The sequence below is a fragment of the Oryza glaberrima genome, chromosome 3 (genome assembly GCF_000147395.1).
Source record: "Oryza glaberrima chromosome 3, OglaRS2, whole genome shotgun sequence".
Taxonomy (NCBI): Eukaryota; Viridiplantae; Streptophyta; class Magnoliopsida; order Poales; family Poaceae; genus Oryza; species Oryza glaberrima.
The window spans coordinates 16,127,108-16,148,063 of NC_068328.1; the positions used below are offsets into that span (position 1 = coordinate 16,127,108).

General features: G+C 41.6%; 1 protein-coding gene across 1 annotated transcript; it reads right to left on the reverse strand.

Moving 5' to 3' along the window:
- Positions 1 to 5,842: 5,842 nt before the first annotated feature.
- On the reverse strand, positions 5,843 to 11,521 carry LOC127765229 (guanine nucleotide-binding protein subunit gamma 3-like). Its single transcript, XM_052290088.1, is given in 6 exon segments — positions 5,843 to 6,047; positions 6,049 to 6,121; positions 7,797 to 7,850; positions 7,934 to 7,978; positions 9,416 to 9,468; positions 10,984 to 11,521. Coding segments are annotated over 6 exon segments (450 nt in total). The 5' UTR covers positions 11,101 to 11,521; the 3' UTR covers positions 5,843 to 5,939.
- Between the last annotated feature and the right edge of the window lie 9,435 nt (positions 11,522 to 20,956).

The following is a 20,956-nucleotide window of genomic DNA, read 5'->3' on the forward strand; positions in this document are numbered from 1 at the left end:
TAGGGTATATGCGAGACTGAGGTAAAACAGACAGAGACAGGGATTTTTATACAGGTTCGGGCCCCTGAATTGTCAGGTAATAACCCTACATCCTGTTGGCCGAAGCCGGTATTGCTCTTATTCACCATAATCACACCAGTACAATATTTGGGGTAGCCTATCTAACTGTTGTCGACTTGGTGGTTTGTAGTTCTGACTCGTAGTCAACAACAGGGTAGTCTTCCTCCTCGAGTTCGTGCCCTGCGAGATTAGAGACAACGCAATGTCTCTCCTATCAGTATCCGGAGACACCGTAGGGGACTAGCCGTGCCTATCTCTGAAGTCGATATCCGGCGTCTTGTCTTGGCGTATGTTGGCTTATATGTTGATCTTCTGTCTTGATCTATGTTCCATGTTGTCTATGGTGGGTGTCTTGTCTGTCCTCCTAGGGGGCCTTGTGTTTATACCCATAGGTGTCCCCTTGTTCAAGTAGAACTAGGGAAACCAATATGGATACAATCCGAGTAGTCCTTGTCGTTTCCATGTAGAACTCTGGTTGTCTTTTCTTATCCGGAACTCCTCCTATATCCGCAGGTTGTTTCCGTATAGGACATGGTATATGGTGGGTCCTACCGAGAATTAATCGACTACTATTAGGTATGTGGTATCCATGACCCTGACAGATTATGTGTTCTTAAAAATCAACACCTTATTTTGTATAACGTGGCTTGAAAGAAGTAGTCTACCGTGGTAGAGGTTATGAATACAACGTTGTTGAATATTTCTTTTATGAGAGCGATTGTTGGCCAAAAGCTAATCGAGTGGAATGATTTGACTCAAGCTAGCTAATATAACGATGTCAAATGAAAAGGATTGCTTTGTATCGCCGCTCTATGAAAATGGACAATTTTCAATTAACTCTATATATATCAAAGTCTAATGTTAGGATCAGTAAGAGAATTACATGAGACTTCCACTAAATATCAAAGTCTTTATGTTATTTCTTCAAGAAAGTGATCCTAACAAAGGTTAACTTGGCCAAAAGATTTATTTTTGGGAGGTTTTGGGGGAAGGGGTGGGGGGGGGGGGGGACAAACACCTTGATTTATGCTATGCATAAGAGAATATTTTTCTTTGAGTGTCATGTTTCTCAGTTTATTTGGGGCTGTGTGTTCTTTGTTTTTGATATCCCTCCACCTCGTAATACCAACAATATTTTTGATAATTGACTTAGAGAGGTAATTAGGTCTATAAAAATATGATTCTAATTAGAGCTAGTGTTTTATGTTAGTTAATTTACTGTTGTTGTAATATTAAATTAAGTTTTAATGGTAAACAATTGTTTGACCATATTCAGGTTATCTTTGTCTTTCTTTTGTTCCACTTTTAAACTAAGATGTTACCATAGTAGAAACATGATACTACGTATAATTGTGCTACACTCTTGAAATCGGTAATAGAGTCTCTTATTTTACTATGGGTGATATAGTTCCACTAAAATTGCTAGCTAAAAATTTTATGTGGTTTAACGCTAGTTAATAATAAAATTGAGATCAATTTTTTCCCCTATATATCACCTTATGTTTTATTTTCCTTTTTAAAGAAACTTATCATTGTGTATCTTAATTATGACACGAGGATAGGATCATTCTCTCTCTCCCTAGTATCTTAATTATATAAGGCTATGCTACATGTCCACCCACCAATCTAATATAATTTTTTTTCTAATTGAAATATAGGCTCAATTTATTCTGCCGCAGTAAACAAGAAGACATCCATATTATGGAAAATGCTTCCGATCGCACGTCTGATGGGAATCCAAATATAGGAGGCATCGCTGCTGCCGCCGAGACCCACCCACGCCACCTGCTGTGCCACCCATGTCTCTCCCACACGCGCCATCGTGCTGCCACGTGTCCCACCACATATTCCGTTGCAACAAATCACACACATATTTTGGAAACCCTCTATTAAGGGAAACCGTTTTATTTTTTGTTCCACTAAAAATGTTTCACCTAGTGTACTCACAATGTTTCACTATGTATAGATCTAATGTTGCAGTGAATTGAAACATTCTTTTGCAACAAATCACCCACATATTATGGAAACCGTCTATTAAGAGAATTCGCTTCATTTTTTGTTCCACCAAAAATGTTTCACCTAGTGTACTTATAATGTTTCACTTTGTATGGATCAAATGTTTCAGTGAATTGAAACATCCTTTCACTATTTGCTAAAACATTGCTTTCATATAAGATGAAACAACGCCCGATTTAAACGATTGAAACATTTTTGATCTACCTAGTGAAACAATTCCGATATACTTGGTGGAACAGCTTGCAACATTTAAATATAATTTAATAATAAGCTAATTTTTTTCATCGGAATATATTCATATGTGGTCTTTGTTTTAAAGATTTAATTGCAACGAATTTAATGGTGTAATTGGATCATGATTTGGATAAATAATTTGAGAGGAAAAATAGTTTAGCATGCATGCATGCTTGATGACGTTATGCTGACGTGGGCGTCCGATCTTTTACAATATATCGGACGTCCGATTTGTAGCAGCCTCCCCGTATTGTTCATATTTTATCACGTTTGTCAATAGTTACGATACAGTTAAAGCTACATCCTTAATTTATTAGATACACACGTGCAAGTCATTTTCATATGCCTGTTTATATATCAAGACATTAAATGATCAAAAGATATTTGTGATCGGAGATGTGTATTATCGTTCAACTTGGCATACCGGCCTATATATGATTTGATATACATATACTGATATATAGAATAACCGCCCACTCGCTTAAATATTACAGAAATTCTGGCACGAGAACAACTCGATCCGGGAATAAAGTTCACCCAAAAAAAAACTAAGCTCCTTGGGAAGATAATGAGATATTTTCTTTGACTCGTCTATCTAGTGCATGTGTGAGAAAATTAGTTAGTTCCAAAGTGAAAAGCATTTAGGCCCTTTCGGCGCCACTAATCTTTGTTGTACGTACGACTTTGACCCTCCTTAAAGTTCAGAGATGAATTTTGGTGTGTGAAAAATTGACTTTTTTTTCAATTACTTTTTATCTGTATGTAAAACCATGACATCATGTATATGTAAAAGGTTATGAATGGGTTTTGTTACTACGACCGTCCGTGGAATATGGATAATGCAATCTTCTTTGAAACACAGGAATTTGCCACGCAGGATTCCTACAGAAAGTGAACTAAAACCACATAATAAATGCATGCTACATTCATGTGAAGTTCTACGTCGAATGGAGGACATACAAGTCTCCTAGTAAAAATAGGCCATGCCTGCTCCTGGAATATCCGATACTTGTCTGACGAGGGGTTGTAGGTCCCGATCTTCCGATAGATTTTGATAAACAGTCGATTTGGGCAGAGTCACGACACAACTCACACAACTTAATCCAGCTTCTTAACGAACACGCTACTGAGCCCCGCAATCGCAGCATCACGTCTCCTCTGGTTATCAACCATGCCAAAACCCGGTTGACCTCGCCGAGAAGGCTAATCCCTGCATGCGAATCGAAGAACACAAGAAAGAACAAGATAGATTGCAACCAAATTGTATATGAATGATTAAGCACACGAATTTGGGGTTCCACAAACCGATTTAGCGGCGAAACTGTTCTTGACAGAATAATCTAAGCAAAACCCCACTCTAAACGATGACGTCTACTGAATAAATATGATTAGGGACATCCTAGGGTTGCCCTAGGGTGCACACCCCCTTGGGCTAAGCCCACGACACAATTACAAGGCCCAAAATCCAAATCAGATTCGGACTGGATGAGATATGTGGCTTATTTTGCAGATTCCCGGCAGCTCGGTAGGAATTTTGACGTGGAACCAAAACCATCTGAAAGTAGACTCCATTAGCTTTCCAACAAGTACTCATGGGCTCCGAAATTCCTTCTATATCAGCGGCTAGGTCCGTTTGAAGTTGATGCTGTCAAGAGGTCCGAATCCAAATCCAAAACGTGTAGAATTTGATCTCTTGTCTTCTATGGACCAAAAGTGACGTGGTGAGATGGAAGTGGACTTGGAGAAGGTCTTGGTTTGGTCCCTAATCAATTTCTACAATCATCCATACATTCCTTACGCTCGGTCTCTTTTCTTTTGCCCAAGTAAGTACCTCTGCAAACGAAAACACACGAAACTCATTGTGTAGCCACGTTTGTTTAAATATATAACAAGTAAATCTAAAGTAAATCTAATGCAGAGCATATGCACTTTTGGTTGATTAATACATAAGGTAGTCATGGTTATATCCGAGCTAGTTGTGTCCTCATGATTGTATTTCCATTTGCAGTAGGAAAAAGTTCACTTTAGGTCCCTTTTCTCGTCCTCGAGTTTCAAAATCATCGTTGATCCAGAATAACAGATATAACACATCCCTAATATTGCAAAACCGAATCATACTAGGTTGCAAGGCAGTATTGCTCCTGGTTTTCACCAACATGTCAAGCTGACTTTGATCAACTAGACCGAGTCAACATGTGACCCATATGTTATACACACACAAAAAAATCACTTCCCCTCTCTCCTTTCTCTCTCCCACTCCACCAACCATCGACGCCACGACTCTGCGAGAGCAGGCTTGCTCGGTGTTGGCCCCATTGGTGTTACGCTGCACAACATCAACGTGTGCTGAAGACCGTGCACGACGGCCCCTTGGTCAACCCCTACGACGACAAGGTGTTCGACCCCGTGCGCCCGGATGTTGTTGATGACCTCCATGCCATCCATGATTGGATGGCGATAGAGATGTGAAGAGAGGGGAGAGAGGTGAAAGAAGATTGGGTCGTTGACATGTGGAGCCCATGTGTGTCTCACGCTGACTCAACCACCATATCAGCTAAAATCGGGAGCAATACTGCCTTACACCTAGTGTGATCCGGTTTTGAAAGATTGGGAATGTGTATTCCGGTTCAATGATGATTTTGAAACCCGTCGACAAGATGAGGGACCCGGAGTGAACTTTTTCGTTTTCAGTATTGGGTTTAAGGCTTTTAGCTCAGTTAGGCACTTAGACCCAGTAATAATTAGGCCCCGTCGGCCAATGTCCATATTACGCTGCGAAAATATGTACTACTCTCTCAAAAAAAAAAAAGTGTAGGAATCGAGGCCATTACTAAGAGCAAGGATAATAATAAAGCTTACTTTTTACTATTAGCTTATTTTAAAATTAACATATATAATACATTAGCTATAAGGTTAGCTATAATTTTATTCCTCTCTCTATCTCTTACTTATACATTTAATATATTTGATTTGTAGCTTGTGATAAACTAGCTCTCGCATAAGAGCCAACACTCTTGAATTTTTTTTTGTTACCTCTCTCATCCATATAAACCTTTATACTTGCTCTAAGGAGTATGAACCAAAGGCAACCAAGTCATTTGACCTTGTTAAAATCAGGAAATGAATAGTTTTGCAAGTGAGATCAAAACTAGCTACTACCAGCTAGATATATATAGCAGAGGATATGTAAAATAAATCAGCAATCACGTACTCATCATGGCAGCAAAGCCAAATTACAGATAACCGCAAGCAGAGCAAGGCAATCAACATATGCATCGATGAGGAACTAATTAACACCAGAAAGTACGCGCGCAGCTCGATCGATCATCATCGAGAACTAATTAATTAACCAATCAGTGCAGCTTCGCTCAATCGATCGATCGATCACAAGCAGGGGGGGCAGCAACGAGGGACGCCGCAGCAGCACCTGCACGCCGGGCACGCGCAGGAGCAGCCGCCGGGGCACGGGCACGGGCAGGTGCAGCGGCACGAGCATCCCGCGCACGGCGGCGCGCAGCACGCGCACGGCGGGGAGCAGCTGCAGCTCGCGCACGCGCGGACGCCGACGCCGCCGCAGCAGCAGCGACGGCAGCAGCAGCTGCGGCGGCGGCAGCGACACGGACTCTTCGTTAACGCCGCCCCACATGAGGAGGAAGAGGAGGAGCAGCAGTTGCAGTTGCAGTTGCAGCAGCAGCTCGGCCTCTTGAGGTTGAAGGAGGAGGAGGAGGATGAGCAGCCGCCGGCGGCGCTGCTGCAGCAGCAGATCCAGGAGAGGTAGCTGAGGCAGCACGCACTTGCTCTGCACAAACAGCTGTGAGAAAATAAAACGTGTGATTTAATCGTTAACAACCGCAAAGTGGTGAAAGCATCATGCACAAATATAAATGTAATTAACAAGTTGATGGTTTTGTGGGATATATAATATACATCCGCTTCAAATTACTTATCGTTCTAGCAAATCTTTACACAAACTAACAAATGTGGCAGACAAGGTTTTCATGTTTGATTTTCGCTGAAAATTTCTGGCCATTTCGGTAGAACCTAAATTTCGGGATTTTCAGCACTTTTTAGACTGAAATTATTTGAAATTTAACACAATTTGGCTAAATTTAAATAAATTTTGACTAAATTCAAAAAAAAATCTATCGAGATAATGACTTTTTAGGGCGGGGGCCCGAAATTTTGAACCAAAATTGCATTCACTGGTGGCAGATTACATGGTTACCCTCATTAAATACATCCTAATTAGTTTTTCAAGGCATAAGAGCCAATTAGTTAGTATGACTGTATTGATGAAGGGTAGGAAGAGAAGGTTAGTTCTCAAAGTGCTTAAGAATGTAGTAAGAACGGCAAGTATTTTGACACAAAATTTAAATCCTACACCAACAAACAATATGAAACGAAGTATGTTGCATTCATGTTTACTTTGTGTCCAAATTAATTGTGCAGGTGATGCCAGGTTCAATTATTGTTATTTAGTGCAAGGCTGGAAGTAATTAAACAATGAGTTCGTGGTCCAGTAAAAATAAAATGTGATTTCACCTGGTTCTTGTAATTATCTAGATACATAGCTAGAAATGCAATTTTTTTTAAGACAATGCACTACAAATTATTGGTTGATCAGATATACAATTCTCGACGTTTTGTACATGTTTGAGGTCAAACTTTTGTAACTTTGACTATAACTTTAAAAATATTTAGTTTAAAAGAGCTATATAACAACATATATAGATTTGTCTTTGAAACTATTTATAAGAAAAGTAAATATGTATTTTTTTTATTGTATATATTATAATAGGAAAACAAAGTCAAAGATATATTTTGGAGACAGCGTCATTGTTCAAAATATCATTAAATTATGGAATCGGAGGGAGTATATATTCAGTGGAGGCTATATAGGGAAATCTGCAGCAATAATTGAGCTGAGCAAACATCTAACACAAGCTCCGATCCACCTCAAACATGAAAAAGAGAACATGGAGAAAAGTAGAAAAGTAGAAAACTGATGGTATCTCCTGAAACGAGGGATTATCAGCCATTATATGTTGAATCACCTAGTTATTCCATATCATGTTTTTTTTATCATGAAACGAACAGTTCATATAGTTTGATCGCTGGTCTTGCACATCTCTCTTACTGAAGGAGAGAAACTAAGTAAACAATATTTTTTTCTATCTGAAACTAAATCAATCTGAAGAATATGACCACGTCGATCATCAAGGAAAGTCTCCCAGTCAAAGGTGTACTAGGTGACAAGTGAAAACATGGTGACAGCATATATATATATTGGAAGAAATCTGCAGGTGGAGTTCTATATATGAATCCCTGATTCAATATGTACTTTGCAAGTTACATATTTTCTAGTGTTTATTAGTTCAGTTTTGTAAGTAATAATTAACTTGGACTGATGATCACATAATGTGTACACCAATTAGCACAGTGCAGATATGCATATATACATTAAGATCCGGGAATGAAGTGAGTACCGAAACTTCTTCAAGAAGTGGTGAGAATGATCATGACTTCGCTTCTCCGATGAACTGCTTGTAAACAGAGAATTAATAAGAAAAAAAATAACAGTCGTGCGAAGTTAAAGACAAATTCTCGACCTGAAAATCCATACATCGTTATGAATGGATCAGGAGTTCTTCCGATGAATTCGTCAACCCTACAAAAAAATTTCCAAGCCAAAATCCATGATTAAAATCATCTTTAGCCTTGTTTTCAACCACTTATTTCAGGTGAGCTTAATTAGTCCACACAATCGACGAAGTTCACCAGGCGTCTGGCCCACAATACGCAAGTAATTCCAACGAAATAGAAGCCAAGAAAACATGTTCGTAGCATGTACTCCTAAAGTACAGACAGAAACTCAAAGGTATATATACCAATACCATTAACATAGTGACATTGCTTTACTTTTTTCTTATACTTATGTTTATCAGACAAAATTTAAAATTTTCACCATAAATTTGGAATTGATTTTGAGATTTTTTCATCGAAGTTTATTTTTCAACCTTTGTTTTGAGATAACTAAGAACACGTATATAAAAGTTTTATTAATAAATTATTTTTTGTTTGCAAATATACCGTTTCGCTTATGCAAACAACAATTAGTTACCGGCCGGTACATAACACAAGAACTTGATGAGTTGTTCGTTGCTGGTGTTGAATTTTGCAGAGAGAGGCTTGTTTAATTGATTTAAAGTTTTTTTCCCGCTTTCTGCTCCTGCTGTAATTTCATCTCCGTATAGTAGTAGTACATTATTTTCACTCTTCTAGCTGAAGAACACAGGGAATAGGGATTCCACACGTGACTTGGCTTTTCCCATGTTCCCAAAAGGATCTAGCTAGTAAGTTCCAATATATACTTTTCACAGTTCCATGTGAATAGTTATTGTGCAATGACTTTTTGAACAGTCTCTGCACTGTTTTTAGAGCAGGTACAATAGCAGGCTATCAGCCAGCTGCAAACATATTTTAAGGAGATAAATAAGGAGAGAGAAGAGCAGTAGGCTATAGATTTGTAGTCAGCTATAGCACGAACTCTAAGACGCAGTTTGTGTATGACAGGTTGGACCAGGTATTAATAGTGTAGTATGTAATTATTGTATGAATGAGCTATTAGATTGGCTATAGATAAATTGGAGCTAGTAGTTGGATATACAATTAAACTTGCTCTTACGGGAGGACATGCATGCATTGAAATTACAGTTACTTAACGAAACATTACTAATTAAATGTTCAGTTTAGTACTAAATGTAACCTAGTTACACTTTTTAACCTTAAGCAACCTAATTACACTCAAAAAGCTTGCACGATACTATGATTAAATGATAGTAAAAGATATAAAAATAATAATACTCCCAACGTTCAGAAATTAAATGTGCTGGTTTTTTACTTTCATTTGCCAAGGTTTTATAATCAATGGTGTACATAACATTTGCATTTAAACCTATTTTATTGAAGTTGCTTAAAAAAAAAGATAACGGTCAAAGTTCATGATCAAAAACTGGGGTAAGTAAGTATATTTTGTGAATGCATGGTAAGAGTAAAGACGAGAAGAAATGGAAGTAGTACAAAAAGAAACAGCAGGCTGGCTTACTCTCTGCAGCATCTGGAGGCAGCGTGGATCCCTTCGATTGAATTTATTTCACCCTGCAAGAAATATATATACAGTTGTTTGTTCGAATTAATTTAAGTAAACGAGGGAGATGGGCATGTGTTTAGCCTGTCAACTTTTCAGGTGATGTCTGAGGGATATTTTAACACCCAAAACATTTAAAGCTAGACAGCAAGTACTGTCACTGCTAATGAACAAACACAACATATACAGTTAGGTTGCAGTGTCGTACTTTACTTAGGTTAATTTTAGAAGCTTTAAAAATGGTGCTAATTAAAACGGAGTAGTTTTACTCCTAATAGCACAGGAAATCAAGCCAATAAATAAATTATTGGAGGAAAAAAAAAGCTGGGCATCACCATTTTAATTATTTTAATTATAAAGGCGAATATGACAATTCCAAAACAGATGCTTTGAGCATACAGTACATTTTTTGTTTGACGAGAAACTATATGCATGCGCTGCTTGAGCAGACATATATATACACTAACTAATAATATATCCGGTGTTTTTTTAAAGAAAAAAAATCAGTCCGGGTAACATGACAATGTTGGTCAATGAGTGACGCAGCCACTGGTTAATTAATTAAAGTAGGTCAAAGCACAATTAAGAGAGCTAGTCAGAACTCAGAAACTAGCGTGGACCAGCATCGATTGATGCATGGCAATCGATGCTTATAGCTCGAAGACCTGTGAAGTCTAAAATAGTAGCTGAAATTAATTAACAAAACCACCAACCGATTAAACGTTAAACCCTGGCTGATTAGTTGTTTTCTTTAGTACTCCACAAAACCGCTAGAGACTAATGTAGGAGTAAACTAGAGAACAAAACCAAATATGATATGGTTGGACACCACCAAAATCCAGTTGAAACGTAGTATTGGTGATGGGATGATGATGCAAATGCATGTAGTACTAGGCAAAGGGAATAACAAGGCAGAGAGTTTAGGTGGAGGGACGCGCAAACCGATGGTACGATCGGCACGGGCCCAGAGGAAGAAGCTAGCCGCCCGTTAAGCTCATTTAATGGTTTAATTAATCAGCTCATTAACTGGTGTGTTAGTGCAGTGTGTGGAACAGTCAACAGGGATCGACTAGAGCTAAGCTAAGCATTCGTGGCTTCAGCTATAGCAGCTGGTATATGCCATTGACTTCCTATTCGATCGGTTTTGTTTTGTTTTATTGGATCATCAGTTCAACTTGCTTGTTTGCTTAAGTTTAATTATTTGGCTGGGAAGAGAGGAGCAGTTTTTGGGGAACTGATCAAAGAAGCAAATGATGCATGATACACTATATGAAGATCAAATGAGTTGTTTTTTAAAAGAAAAAGAAAGAGAAGAAGGACGAAGAATGAAGATAAAAGGAGTGATTTTAAGCTGGGGGAAACTTACAATGAGAGTGATGCATGCATGCAGAAGCAAACAATTCGACAGATAGCAAGCCGTACGTGTGTATATGAATATGAAGTAGGAAATATATCTTTTTTTGTTTTGAAGCAAGATCGAAGGAGTATGAATGGTAGTGATATAGACAGATAGAGATAGATTGTACCTCGAGGAATCCGATCTCGCGGTGGAGCGCGTCGACGGCGAGCTGGAGGCGGTGGCGGCCGCAGGGGTCGGGCGGCGCCGGCGGCGACTTGGGCCGGGGCGCCGGCGCCATTGCCATGTCACTCCGAAGTTCCGATAATGGAGATGATCGATCGAAGTGATGAGCTCTGCTACTCCTACTAGTATATTTACGAAGAGAGACGGTGCAGCAGCTATGTATAGGGGGCAGGCATGGTAGAGGGAGAGGCAAAAGCTTGGTGCTTTGCTTTGAATGGCGGAGCTAGGTGGAAGAGCACATGGAGATGGAGGGGAGATTGATTGCCGTTTTTGGGCAAGTAATGATGGAAGGGAGAGAGTGGAGAGTGGAGTGGATGGCCGCTCTTTTCTTCTCCGGAAGCAAGCCAAGGGAAATGTACATGTGTTGGGGTTGGGCGTAAATGATGATGGAAAGGCGCAGAGGAGAGGAGGGACGGGGGCACGGGGCTTGAAAGATTGTCGGGGACGGATCCTTCTCGTCGATATGCCCATCCGGACATGACCCCGGCGCGGCAGCGCGCTAGATCCGCTGCGCCGCGGGGATCAGAGCCGTTCAATAATGCATGCAGACGCACACTTCCAACGAGTAGTCAAGGGTCAAAGTCTACAGCTTTCCCATATGTATCATGCCACTCGTCGTTCACCTTTTTTTGCTTTCTTTACCACGATACAATCACAACGCTCACAACACTCTCCTAGAAAAACTATTTTTCTAGATGCTGGCATTTCTTTTTTCCGGACGAGTAGGTCTCTGGAAGCCAAATAGCCACCTACAAAAATAACAACCGTGAGATGAGATAGTTATCCGCCTACGAGCAGAGAAATGGGAAAATTTTTCGGAATGAGCTTCCCTCCTTTGGTTCATGAAGAATATCGTTTAGAAAAGAAGTTCTTCTTCATATGTGTAGAATGAAAGATCCTTTAAAGCAGATAGTTTTTGATTGGTTACAAACATTGTAATCTTTATAAGTTTTTCTCCTTCCTTCCTCTTTTGTAATTTGTAAATATTTTGAGTTTTTATGAAAATTACACTACGAGGCAAAGCCCTGGCAGTAATTTAAGTAAAAAAAATATAGATTTCCACATGTAGATATCTTAAGAGGTCCGACCGTGAAAATATCTTTATTTTTGCAGGCGGACCTCTTTAATAAATCCGCCTGCAAAAAGGTAAAGCATCTTAAAAACCACCGGGCGTCAAAATTTTCTAAGTCAACTTCCACATCTCCCCTCCCCTCCCTCTCCCTCTCCTTCCTCTCCTCGGCGCGGATCCAGCCAGAGGCGGCTACCTAGCGGTGGCGGCGCACCCCAGTGTGGTGGCCGCAGGGAGGGTGAGGGCGGTGGCGGCATCTACTCCCAACGACGTGATGGCTCCCCTCCCTCCCTCCCTTCCTCCCAGATCTGGTCGGAGGGGGAAGGGGGAGGGTGGTGGCCGGCGGCGCTCCCATCGCTCTCTTTCCTTAGACATGGCGCGGGGCGGAGGGCGGCGACGCTCCACCTCCCAAATCCGGCCGACGGCATCGCGGGTTGTGCAGCGGCGGCATCGTGGGTTGTGCAGCGGCGGCGGCACTTACCTCTCCACCCAGATCTGGCTACGTCGTAGGGAGGGTGGCGGCGGCGACAGCGAACCTTCCCTGCCCTCCCCTCCCGGATCCAGCTGCGTCGTGGGGAGGGCAGCAGTGGCGACTTGCAGCAGAGAAGGCGGCACGGAGGCAGGAGGTCGGCGGCAGCACCGGTGAGCTCATGGCGGCGCTCTCACCTACCAGATTCGGTGACGGTGACGCAGCTCCCCTCCCCTCCCTCTTCCTCCCAAAACCATAACCCTAGATCCAGCCGAAGGGGAGGGCGGTGGTGGGTAGGGCTGAGGGCGGTGAATTTTCTTTACGCTGAAAATATTTTCACAGGCGGGTGGATTTAGCCACCTACAAAAATTATTGATTTTTGCATGCCTTCGGGTGCAGGCGGAGGTTATGGACGGCTGCAAAAAAAAAACATTTTGGCCACCTGTAAAAATATTTTTTCTAGTAGGGACACACAAGGAAGATGAGAGATACCTTCCTTAGAAGTTGTCTTCAACTTTAGCACAAGACATTTTCAGAGAAGGCATATCCGGGATGTACCGAAAGATAGAGATGCGCGTAGTCGTTCTTATAAACACACACACACCCTATCATATTATACACACACTCACTCTTATAGATACCCATGCACAACCTATCAAGGCACATTCGTTCTTATGAACAAACTCATACATAAATATCCTATCCTTTGAATTAAGTACCTTTGAAAAAGTTGCACCAACATATATATGTTTAGATTGATAAAGTCATCATGAGAGCGTCTCGCTGTCAACAGCACATCACCTACCATTTAAAAATAATTAGCCGTAAATACGTGCACCCATACCAAGTTTAAACCTTGAATCCGAGTAGATAGGGTCCACAACAAGTAACATAAAAAACCAGTTTAGCTATGCTTACTTTGCACCATTCAACCTTTTTATAGTCTACTTTCTCTAAGTTTTTTCCACATTTTAACTAAATAATGTCGTACTAAAAAAATGGATGGAGTATTATGTACTCCCTCCGTATTTTAATGTATGACGCCGTTGACTTTTTTACAAACGTTTGACCTTTTGTCTTATTCAAAAAAAAATTTGTAATTATAATTTATTTTATTGTGACTTGATTTATCATCAAATGTTCTTTAAGCATGACATAAGTATTTTTATATTTACATAAAATTTTTGAATAATACGAGTGGTCAAACGTTGGTTAAAAGTCAACGACATCATACATTAAAATATGGAGGGAGTATTTTTTTTTAATTACTATATGTACTATACAGCAATCGCCAGAAAAAAAAATGTGACAAATCTCGGCAGTTTTGCTACATCAATCGTCACCAACAAAAAAATCTATATAACTAATATAAATATTCGTATTTTTCCGGTCGTCACATGATTTTCGTCCATATGCACGATTTTTCACCTGTCCATGCGATCCGTCCCTCCCCGAGTCCGAGTCTGTCTTCAAAAAAAAAATCCCCGAGATAGATCCCCAAATCAATTAATCAACCAAGCAACCAAAAACAACACGAAAATACTAAATCTAATCTCGACCTCATAAATTTGATCCCCACAAGAAACCTAATACCCATGTATTTCCTCCCTCCCAATCCGATCCGGCAATACAGAAAGTCAAACAAAGGCAATCATATATGAATTTGCTGGCAAACAAAAGGCAGCAGGAGGCATGTCGGGTTGCAGGCGACGTGTGGCGGCTGAAGTGCTTGGCGTGGTGGTCGGGCTTGTGGACGAGCTCGACACGGGCCGGCGGCAGGGACAGCATCAAGGCGACCGGCGCATTTGGTGGCGGTGCGGCTCTGAAGCCCTTCCTCCCGCCGGATCTGGCGGAGGGACGGCGCCTCCGGGCGGCTGCCACTCCTCCCGCCACACACTACCGAAGCCGCCGCACGCCACTGCAGTGGAGGGGAGGGCGCCGCCATCGCCACTGATGCCGCCTCCGGCCGCTGCTGCCGCTGAGCCGCACCGTCTCCACCCGCCGCTGAAAGGGCCATGATGTCGCCTAGAGGGGGGGTGAATAGGCGTTCCTAAAATTTAATTCAAATCGCAGCGGTTAAAATCAGGGCCCGGAACTTCCTGGCAAAAGGTCTGGAACTTCCTGGCAGCTTTTTCTCACAAGCAGAGAAAGCTGCCCGGAACTTCCGGAGTTCTTCCTAGGAACTTCCGGGTAGTTGTGAATTGCTATTTCAAGCACCTCACAACAAGTAAATTAAATCACAAGGAAGCCTAAACCATAGAGAGGTACAACATGTCTCAAACAAGAGTAATATACATGAAAACACACAAGATATCACAAGTGATCATACAATGGGAGACATGATAGCACAATTAGGCAAATAAGGAGATAAGCATCACAATCACAAAGATAAAGAGAGTGAGAGGAGACAAAAGATTTGTTTCCCGAAGTTCGGATTCTCCACCGAGAATCCTACGTCTCCGTTGAGGAGCTCCAAAGAGCCAGGTCTTGATTAACCCCTTGCCTCACCAAGCAAAGGCCTAGGAAGAGGTCTCCGGTATTCAAGCCAACACCCCTAGGTACTTCTCTTTGGTTTCAAGTGACCACTAAGATCCCCAACTTGAACACCAAGAGAACACCACAAGTGAGGCTTGCTCTACCAAGACGACCTCCTAAACCTCAGCTCGGAATTCACTCACCGTGTATTCCGTTTCCTTTCGGAGGTGGAATAACGCCCTCACAAACTTGCCCGGGTCAATCCACAACCTTGTTGGAAACTCGCGGGCGACACCTAACCGTCTAGGAGGTCACCCTCCAAGAGTAACAAGCTCCAAATGACAGCCCAACGAGATACCCCAAGTGCTCAAGTCATCCTAGCCTTCAAAACCTTCTCCAATCCTCACCACCACCCTCAAAATCACTCTCTCACTCAAGAAATAGACAAGATTTGGGTGGAGGAAGCAAAATCACATTGGGAGAGGCTAGAACAAGCTAGGGAACACAAGAACTAAAGTGGAATGGCCAAAGGGTGACCTAGGGATAAGATCCATATATGTAACGGCTAGGTGACATTATCTAGCCGTTACTCACAAGTTTGAACTGGAAACCTGCCAGGAGGTTCCGGGTAAAAGTGCCAGGAACTTCCGGGCAGCACTTAGAAAATTTTTCAACCTCACCTCGGCATTAGGAAGTTCCGGACAGAACCTCCAGGTGGGACTCTCTGTCCCGAGTAGAGCCATTTTCAAAAACAGCTCCTAAAAATATTTCAACACTTGGACACCACTAAGAGCACTTGTGTTATCTCAAAACCACACTTGGAACCTCTCTTAATAGTACGGTTTTTCCTAAACTCAAAGCGAAAAAGTAAACTAGTCTAACTCGGCTCCGAGTCTTCTCGCCGCTTTGATTTTGATGTTTTGGGGGATCTCCAAGCATCCTAGCCCACTCCTAAGCAACCTACACTCATTAAGCATATTAGTCCCAAATCAATTATACCTTTGCCTTGATCAATACCTACTTTGGCTTTTGACTTGATATTCATTGGAGAACCACATCCTCTTGATCTTCGGCATTCCATCTTGCGATCTTCTAATAATTGATACGGATTACTCATAGCTTCAAATAGCCTCGCACGATCCATCACGACAAAGCCTTCACTCGCCCTTCACCACCGGATTTGGTCCATCGGCGCCAAGCCTCTTTCTTGCTCTTCACCCCCCCATGGTCCACTGAAGCAGAGCCTTGCTTGCCCTTCACCGTTTTGCCATAGATAGCCACTTCATACCCCGCATCATCAATGTCTTCACTTGCTCCTCATCAAGGTATAATATCCATCTTCTAGCTTCAATATTTTAACTTGATGCCGGAACTTAACCTAATCTCACCAACTCATGGAAATAGTTAGTTCCAACAATGGGTTGTCATTAATCACCAAAACAATCACCGCACTCTTAGGATCATAGATATTCTAATCTCCCCTTACAAGGCAACTCTACTACATAGATCTTTCAGCCGCTGCCACCCGTCGCTAGCCGCCTCCCCTCTTGCGCCGCTGCCTGTCGCCTCAGCTCCGCCGCTCCGAGAGAGAGAGAGAGAGAGGAGCGAGCGAAACAGAAGACCGAGAGAGAGGAGAGAAAAATGAGAGATAGGACCGAGAGAGAGGAGAGGAATATGAGAGAGCGAGAAAAAAATCAGGGATCTCAAGCTCTTGTCCTTAGGGCAAGTACTATAAGCCCCTACATGTTGCCCCTAAATTTACCACATAGGATTAAGTGATGAGTTGGAGGAGAGAAGTTAGAAGAGAGAGAATGAGCCACCCCTTATGCAAGGGGCAACCTCCACACAATCTCCAAGAAAAATATAACATAATGTGAGAGTAAATTAATATTGGGGTTTGTGTACTAGAGGTAACATGTTGAACTTGTTACCTCTTAATTAATGAGAAGATGACATGATTTAAATTAGATGTGGCACTCACCTCCATTATAAAACTTGCCCTTATCTCCTCGGTGGGCCCCGCTGGCTCGGTTCCTTTCAATATGCTCGCCAGCTCGCCTGCTTGGCCTTATCTCCATTGTGGATGGATGGATAAGGCACTGCTTAGTCCTCGAAACAAAAAAATTTCATGCTATCGCATCGAATGTTTGACACATAAATATAAATATAGTATAAAAAATCAATTACATAGATTGCATGAAAATTGTGAGACAAATTTTTTAAGCCTGATTGCGCCATGATTTGACAATATGGTACTACAAAAAACATTTGCTAATGATGGATTAATTAGGCTTAATAAATTCATCTCGCAGTTTCCTGGCGGAATATGTACTTTGTTTTGTTATTAGACTACGTTTAATACTTCAAATGTGTGTCCGTATATCCAATGTGATAATCAAACCTAAAAATTTTCCCGAACTAAATAAGGCCTAAGACTCTGTTCGGTTTTTTATGTGCCAGTAATATAATATATTATAGTTGTCGATTTTAAATTAACGGACACCTATAATATTTTATAAGTGTTGACTTTTTAAAACAACGGCACCTCTTATCTTATCTTATCTTAATTTTAATTGAAAGATCCATTATTTTCCTTTCGTCACCTCGTCCGTTAACTCGTTAAATTTTTGTTAGTGTCCTAAAAAAAAGTCCCTTGTCTACAACATCTAAGATGAGAGTACAAGACAAAAAGAAAATCATCCAGAGTCCGTAGCAATAACCAAATGCACGAGCGATTCAGCGAAAATTCATTGCAAACATAGATACAAAATCCAATAGGACAATCAAGCGAAAAAGGAAAAAAAAAACATCACCGGAAGCCGCCGCGACCTTCGTAGCCGTCGGATCCAACGCGGGAAGCAGCCACCACTGCCGCCACACACGTAGCCATCAGTGTCGTCGGTGCCGCTGGATCCGCCGTAGGAACCGCCGCTGCCGTCGTTGCCGTCGGCGGATCGGGCCACGGGAAGTCGTCAGCACCGTCGGGTCCACTGCGGGAAGCCGCCGCCACCGCTGGATCGGGACGCGGGAAGCGGCCGGCGCCGTTGGTGCCGCCGGATCTACCCGCAGGAAGCCGCCACACTAAGAGGTGCCGTCAAGAGGGGAGGGGAGGGGGAGAGGGAGTAGCGGAGAGGGGGCGACAGAGGAGGAGCGGCGCCACTGGTCGGTAGAGGGGAAGGGAGGGGGAGAGGCGCCGCTAGGAGGGGAGGGGAGGGGAGCGGCGGAGAGGGGACGACAGAGGAGGAGCGGCGCCGCCGGTCGGGAGAGGGGAGGGGAGGGGGAGAGGCGCCACCGGTCAGGGAGGAGCTGAGCGGAAGGTGGAGCTCGCGGTCGGGTATAGGTGTGATTAGGGTTAGGGTGTTGATGGATTTAGAATCAATCTGAGCCGTCCATCAAAACGAATGGCTCATATCGATCCCGCGTCGGGCCGGCCTCCATATCGGGCCACAACACCACGCGCGCTTCATGTGTTGGACGCGCAATAGCAGGTCGATAGGGTCTAATGGGGCTTTTTTTACAACTTTTTTATTTCTATAAGGAATTTTTTTTGAAGGGCTCATATCGTAAAACTAAATCCTAATGATCTATTATTTTTATATTTGTTATAATTTTAGTTTACCCGTTGCAACGCACGGGTATTTACTTATTAAAATTGTTTAAATAATAAAAAAATTCTTGACCTATCCCCTCTGCTTTTTTTTTCTATGTCCTTGTCCGCTCTTGTTTTTTATTATTTTCCCTCATTGTCTAATCTTCTTTCATTTTTTATGTGTACCTCAAATACAATTTGTAAATAAAAAACAATACTCACTCTCACAAAATTAATAAGATTTATTTTTATGATTTCTTAAACTCCACACATTTTCCTCATATAACAATACACAGGTATATTCCCACAAATGTAAAGTGGGTATAGTTTAACTGGATAGGTTTCTTGTGGTGGAACCAGTCAACCTGGATTCAAATATTTGATTTGACACGAATGCTCGAGGCATTCGTCGTAACTTCGTCAATCTCCATGCTCACGTCGTGAGCGCATTTTATACTATGTGTTTCTAAAAAAAATTTATATTCTCGCAATTCAAAATACATTGAGTACAAATATTCCACTCATATTTTATTACACTTACCTACATAAAAAATAAATATTTTCGTTCATAATACAAATTTCTATCCGTCGTCTTTTGGGCAAAGACAATCGCATTGTTCGTCCATCTATTTTATCTCATGCTACAAATCATCCAAACTAAACATCATATATATTCCGCAAATATATAGCAGATTATTTATCCAAAAACAAACAATTTTTTAGCAGATTAGTTTTCTAAACCAAACAACACTTTTTGTCATTGTACACACTCCGTAATCACCCGGTGCAACGCACGGGCACTTTTGCTAGTTAAATAATTAAATGTCCGTGTTTAATTTTCTGATCCTAATTAAGGTCCTGTGTTTCAGACCGCGAGAGACATTTTGGGCAACAGAAGAATTGTCTCCTTCGATCGATCGATCGATCGATCGGTAGTAATAACCAGGAAATATCGAGCTTTTATGCGTTCGTTTCTCGCTTAATCTTACCATTATTTGTCTCATACACAATGCACAACAGAAAGGACGTAATTTACGTTTGTCGCTTCAAGTCGGGAAGGACGTAATTTATGTTGGCGATAACATCATTGGATCTTAACATGCTCCCACACTACGAACCGGCCAGGCCCACGCGATGTTTAAAGTTGTTGGGCGGCTAGATCTCCATCGTACCGTCCAGTCCCGATCCAACGGCCCATCATGTCTATTCGTGATCACTGCTGCATTATATAGTGTTGTCCTGCGTATTTGGGCCCAGACTGCGTACGCCGTACGCACACTGCCTGCACATGTACGTACGTAGTCGCATGCGATGCATATATGAGCGTATATATAAAGTAGTCCTATATCGGCGAGAAGGACAGGTGCACCATGCACACACGACGACATGTACTATATTTAAACTCCCAAACATCTGCAACTTCCGTCTCATAAACAACCAACATATTATTAGATGTGACACAAATTTAGACATACATCTATTCAGATTTACTATAATAGAATGTTTTTTTAACGGAGAGAGTACGGTACTCCGAACTACGTGCCTCAGTGTCTTATATAGCGCCAAAATATCTATGTACATATGACGCCGTTTACATAGTGTATAGACATATGCATTGTCTAAGTACTGCTGTATCTATTTTTTAACCTATGACGCCGTTTGGTCGTTCGTCTTATAAAGAAATTACAATCATGAAAAAAAAACATAAGTTGTGTTTAAACAATATTTACTAATAAATCAAACCATAAAAACAAATAATTAAATAAGTAGTCGTCAAATATATTTTAATGATGTTATATATCAAGAAACTTCTCTGTATAGCATGAGTATGGGAATGGGACTATGGATCGAGTATACTAGCTTGGTGTCAGTTGAGAACGACTCTACTGTATAGTAGGATACAGAAGTACACAGTATAGGGGCGGGGGTCGCAGCAGCTAGCGGCATGCGTCCTTTAATTGTCGCCATGCATCGACTTTATTCGAGCATGCATGCATGCCATTGCCATATGGTCTCTCGATCATAGCTCTGGCACGTAGCAACGTGGAACCCCTCCGGACCTCACAGCTTCTCCTAGTACCCGACAAGCCACAAACTAAACGATCGATAAAAAACTATTTGTTGCATGCGCCATGTGAGAAAAAGGCACAGTGCATGCATGTATACAGTATCATATCATTAATTGTCACAGAACATTAGCTACCAAAATAGGGACAATTTTGTGTTTGCTTTAATTTGTATTTGGGGGTAACAAAGGGCCTGTTTATTTTGATGAAAAAAAACTTACCAAATTTTGGTATTGCCAAAATTTTTGG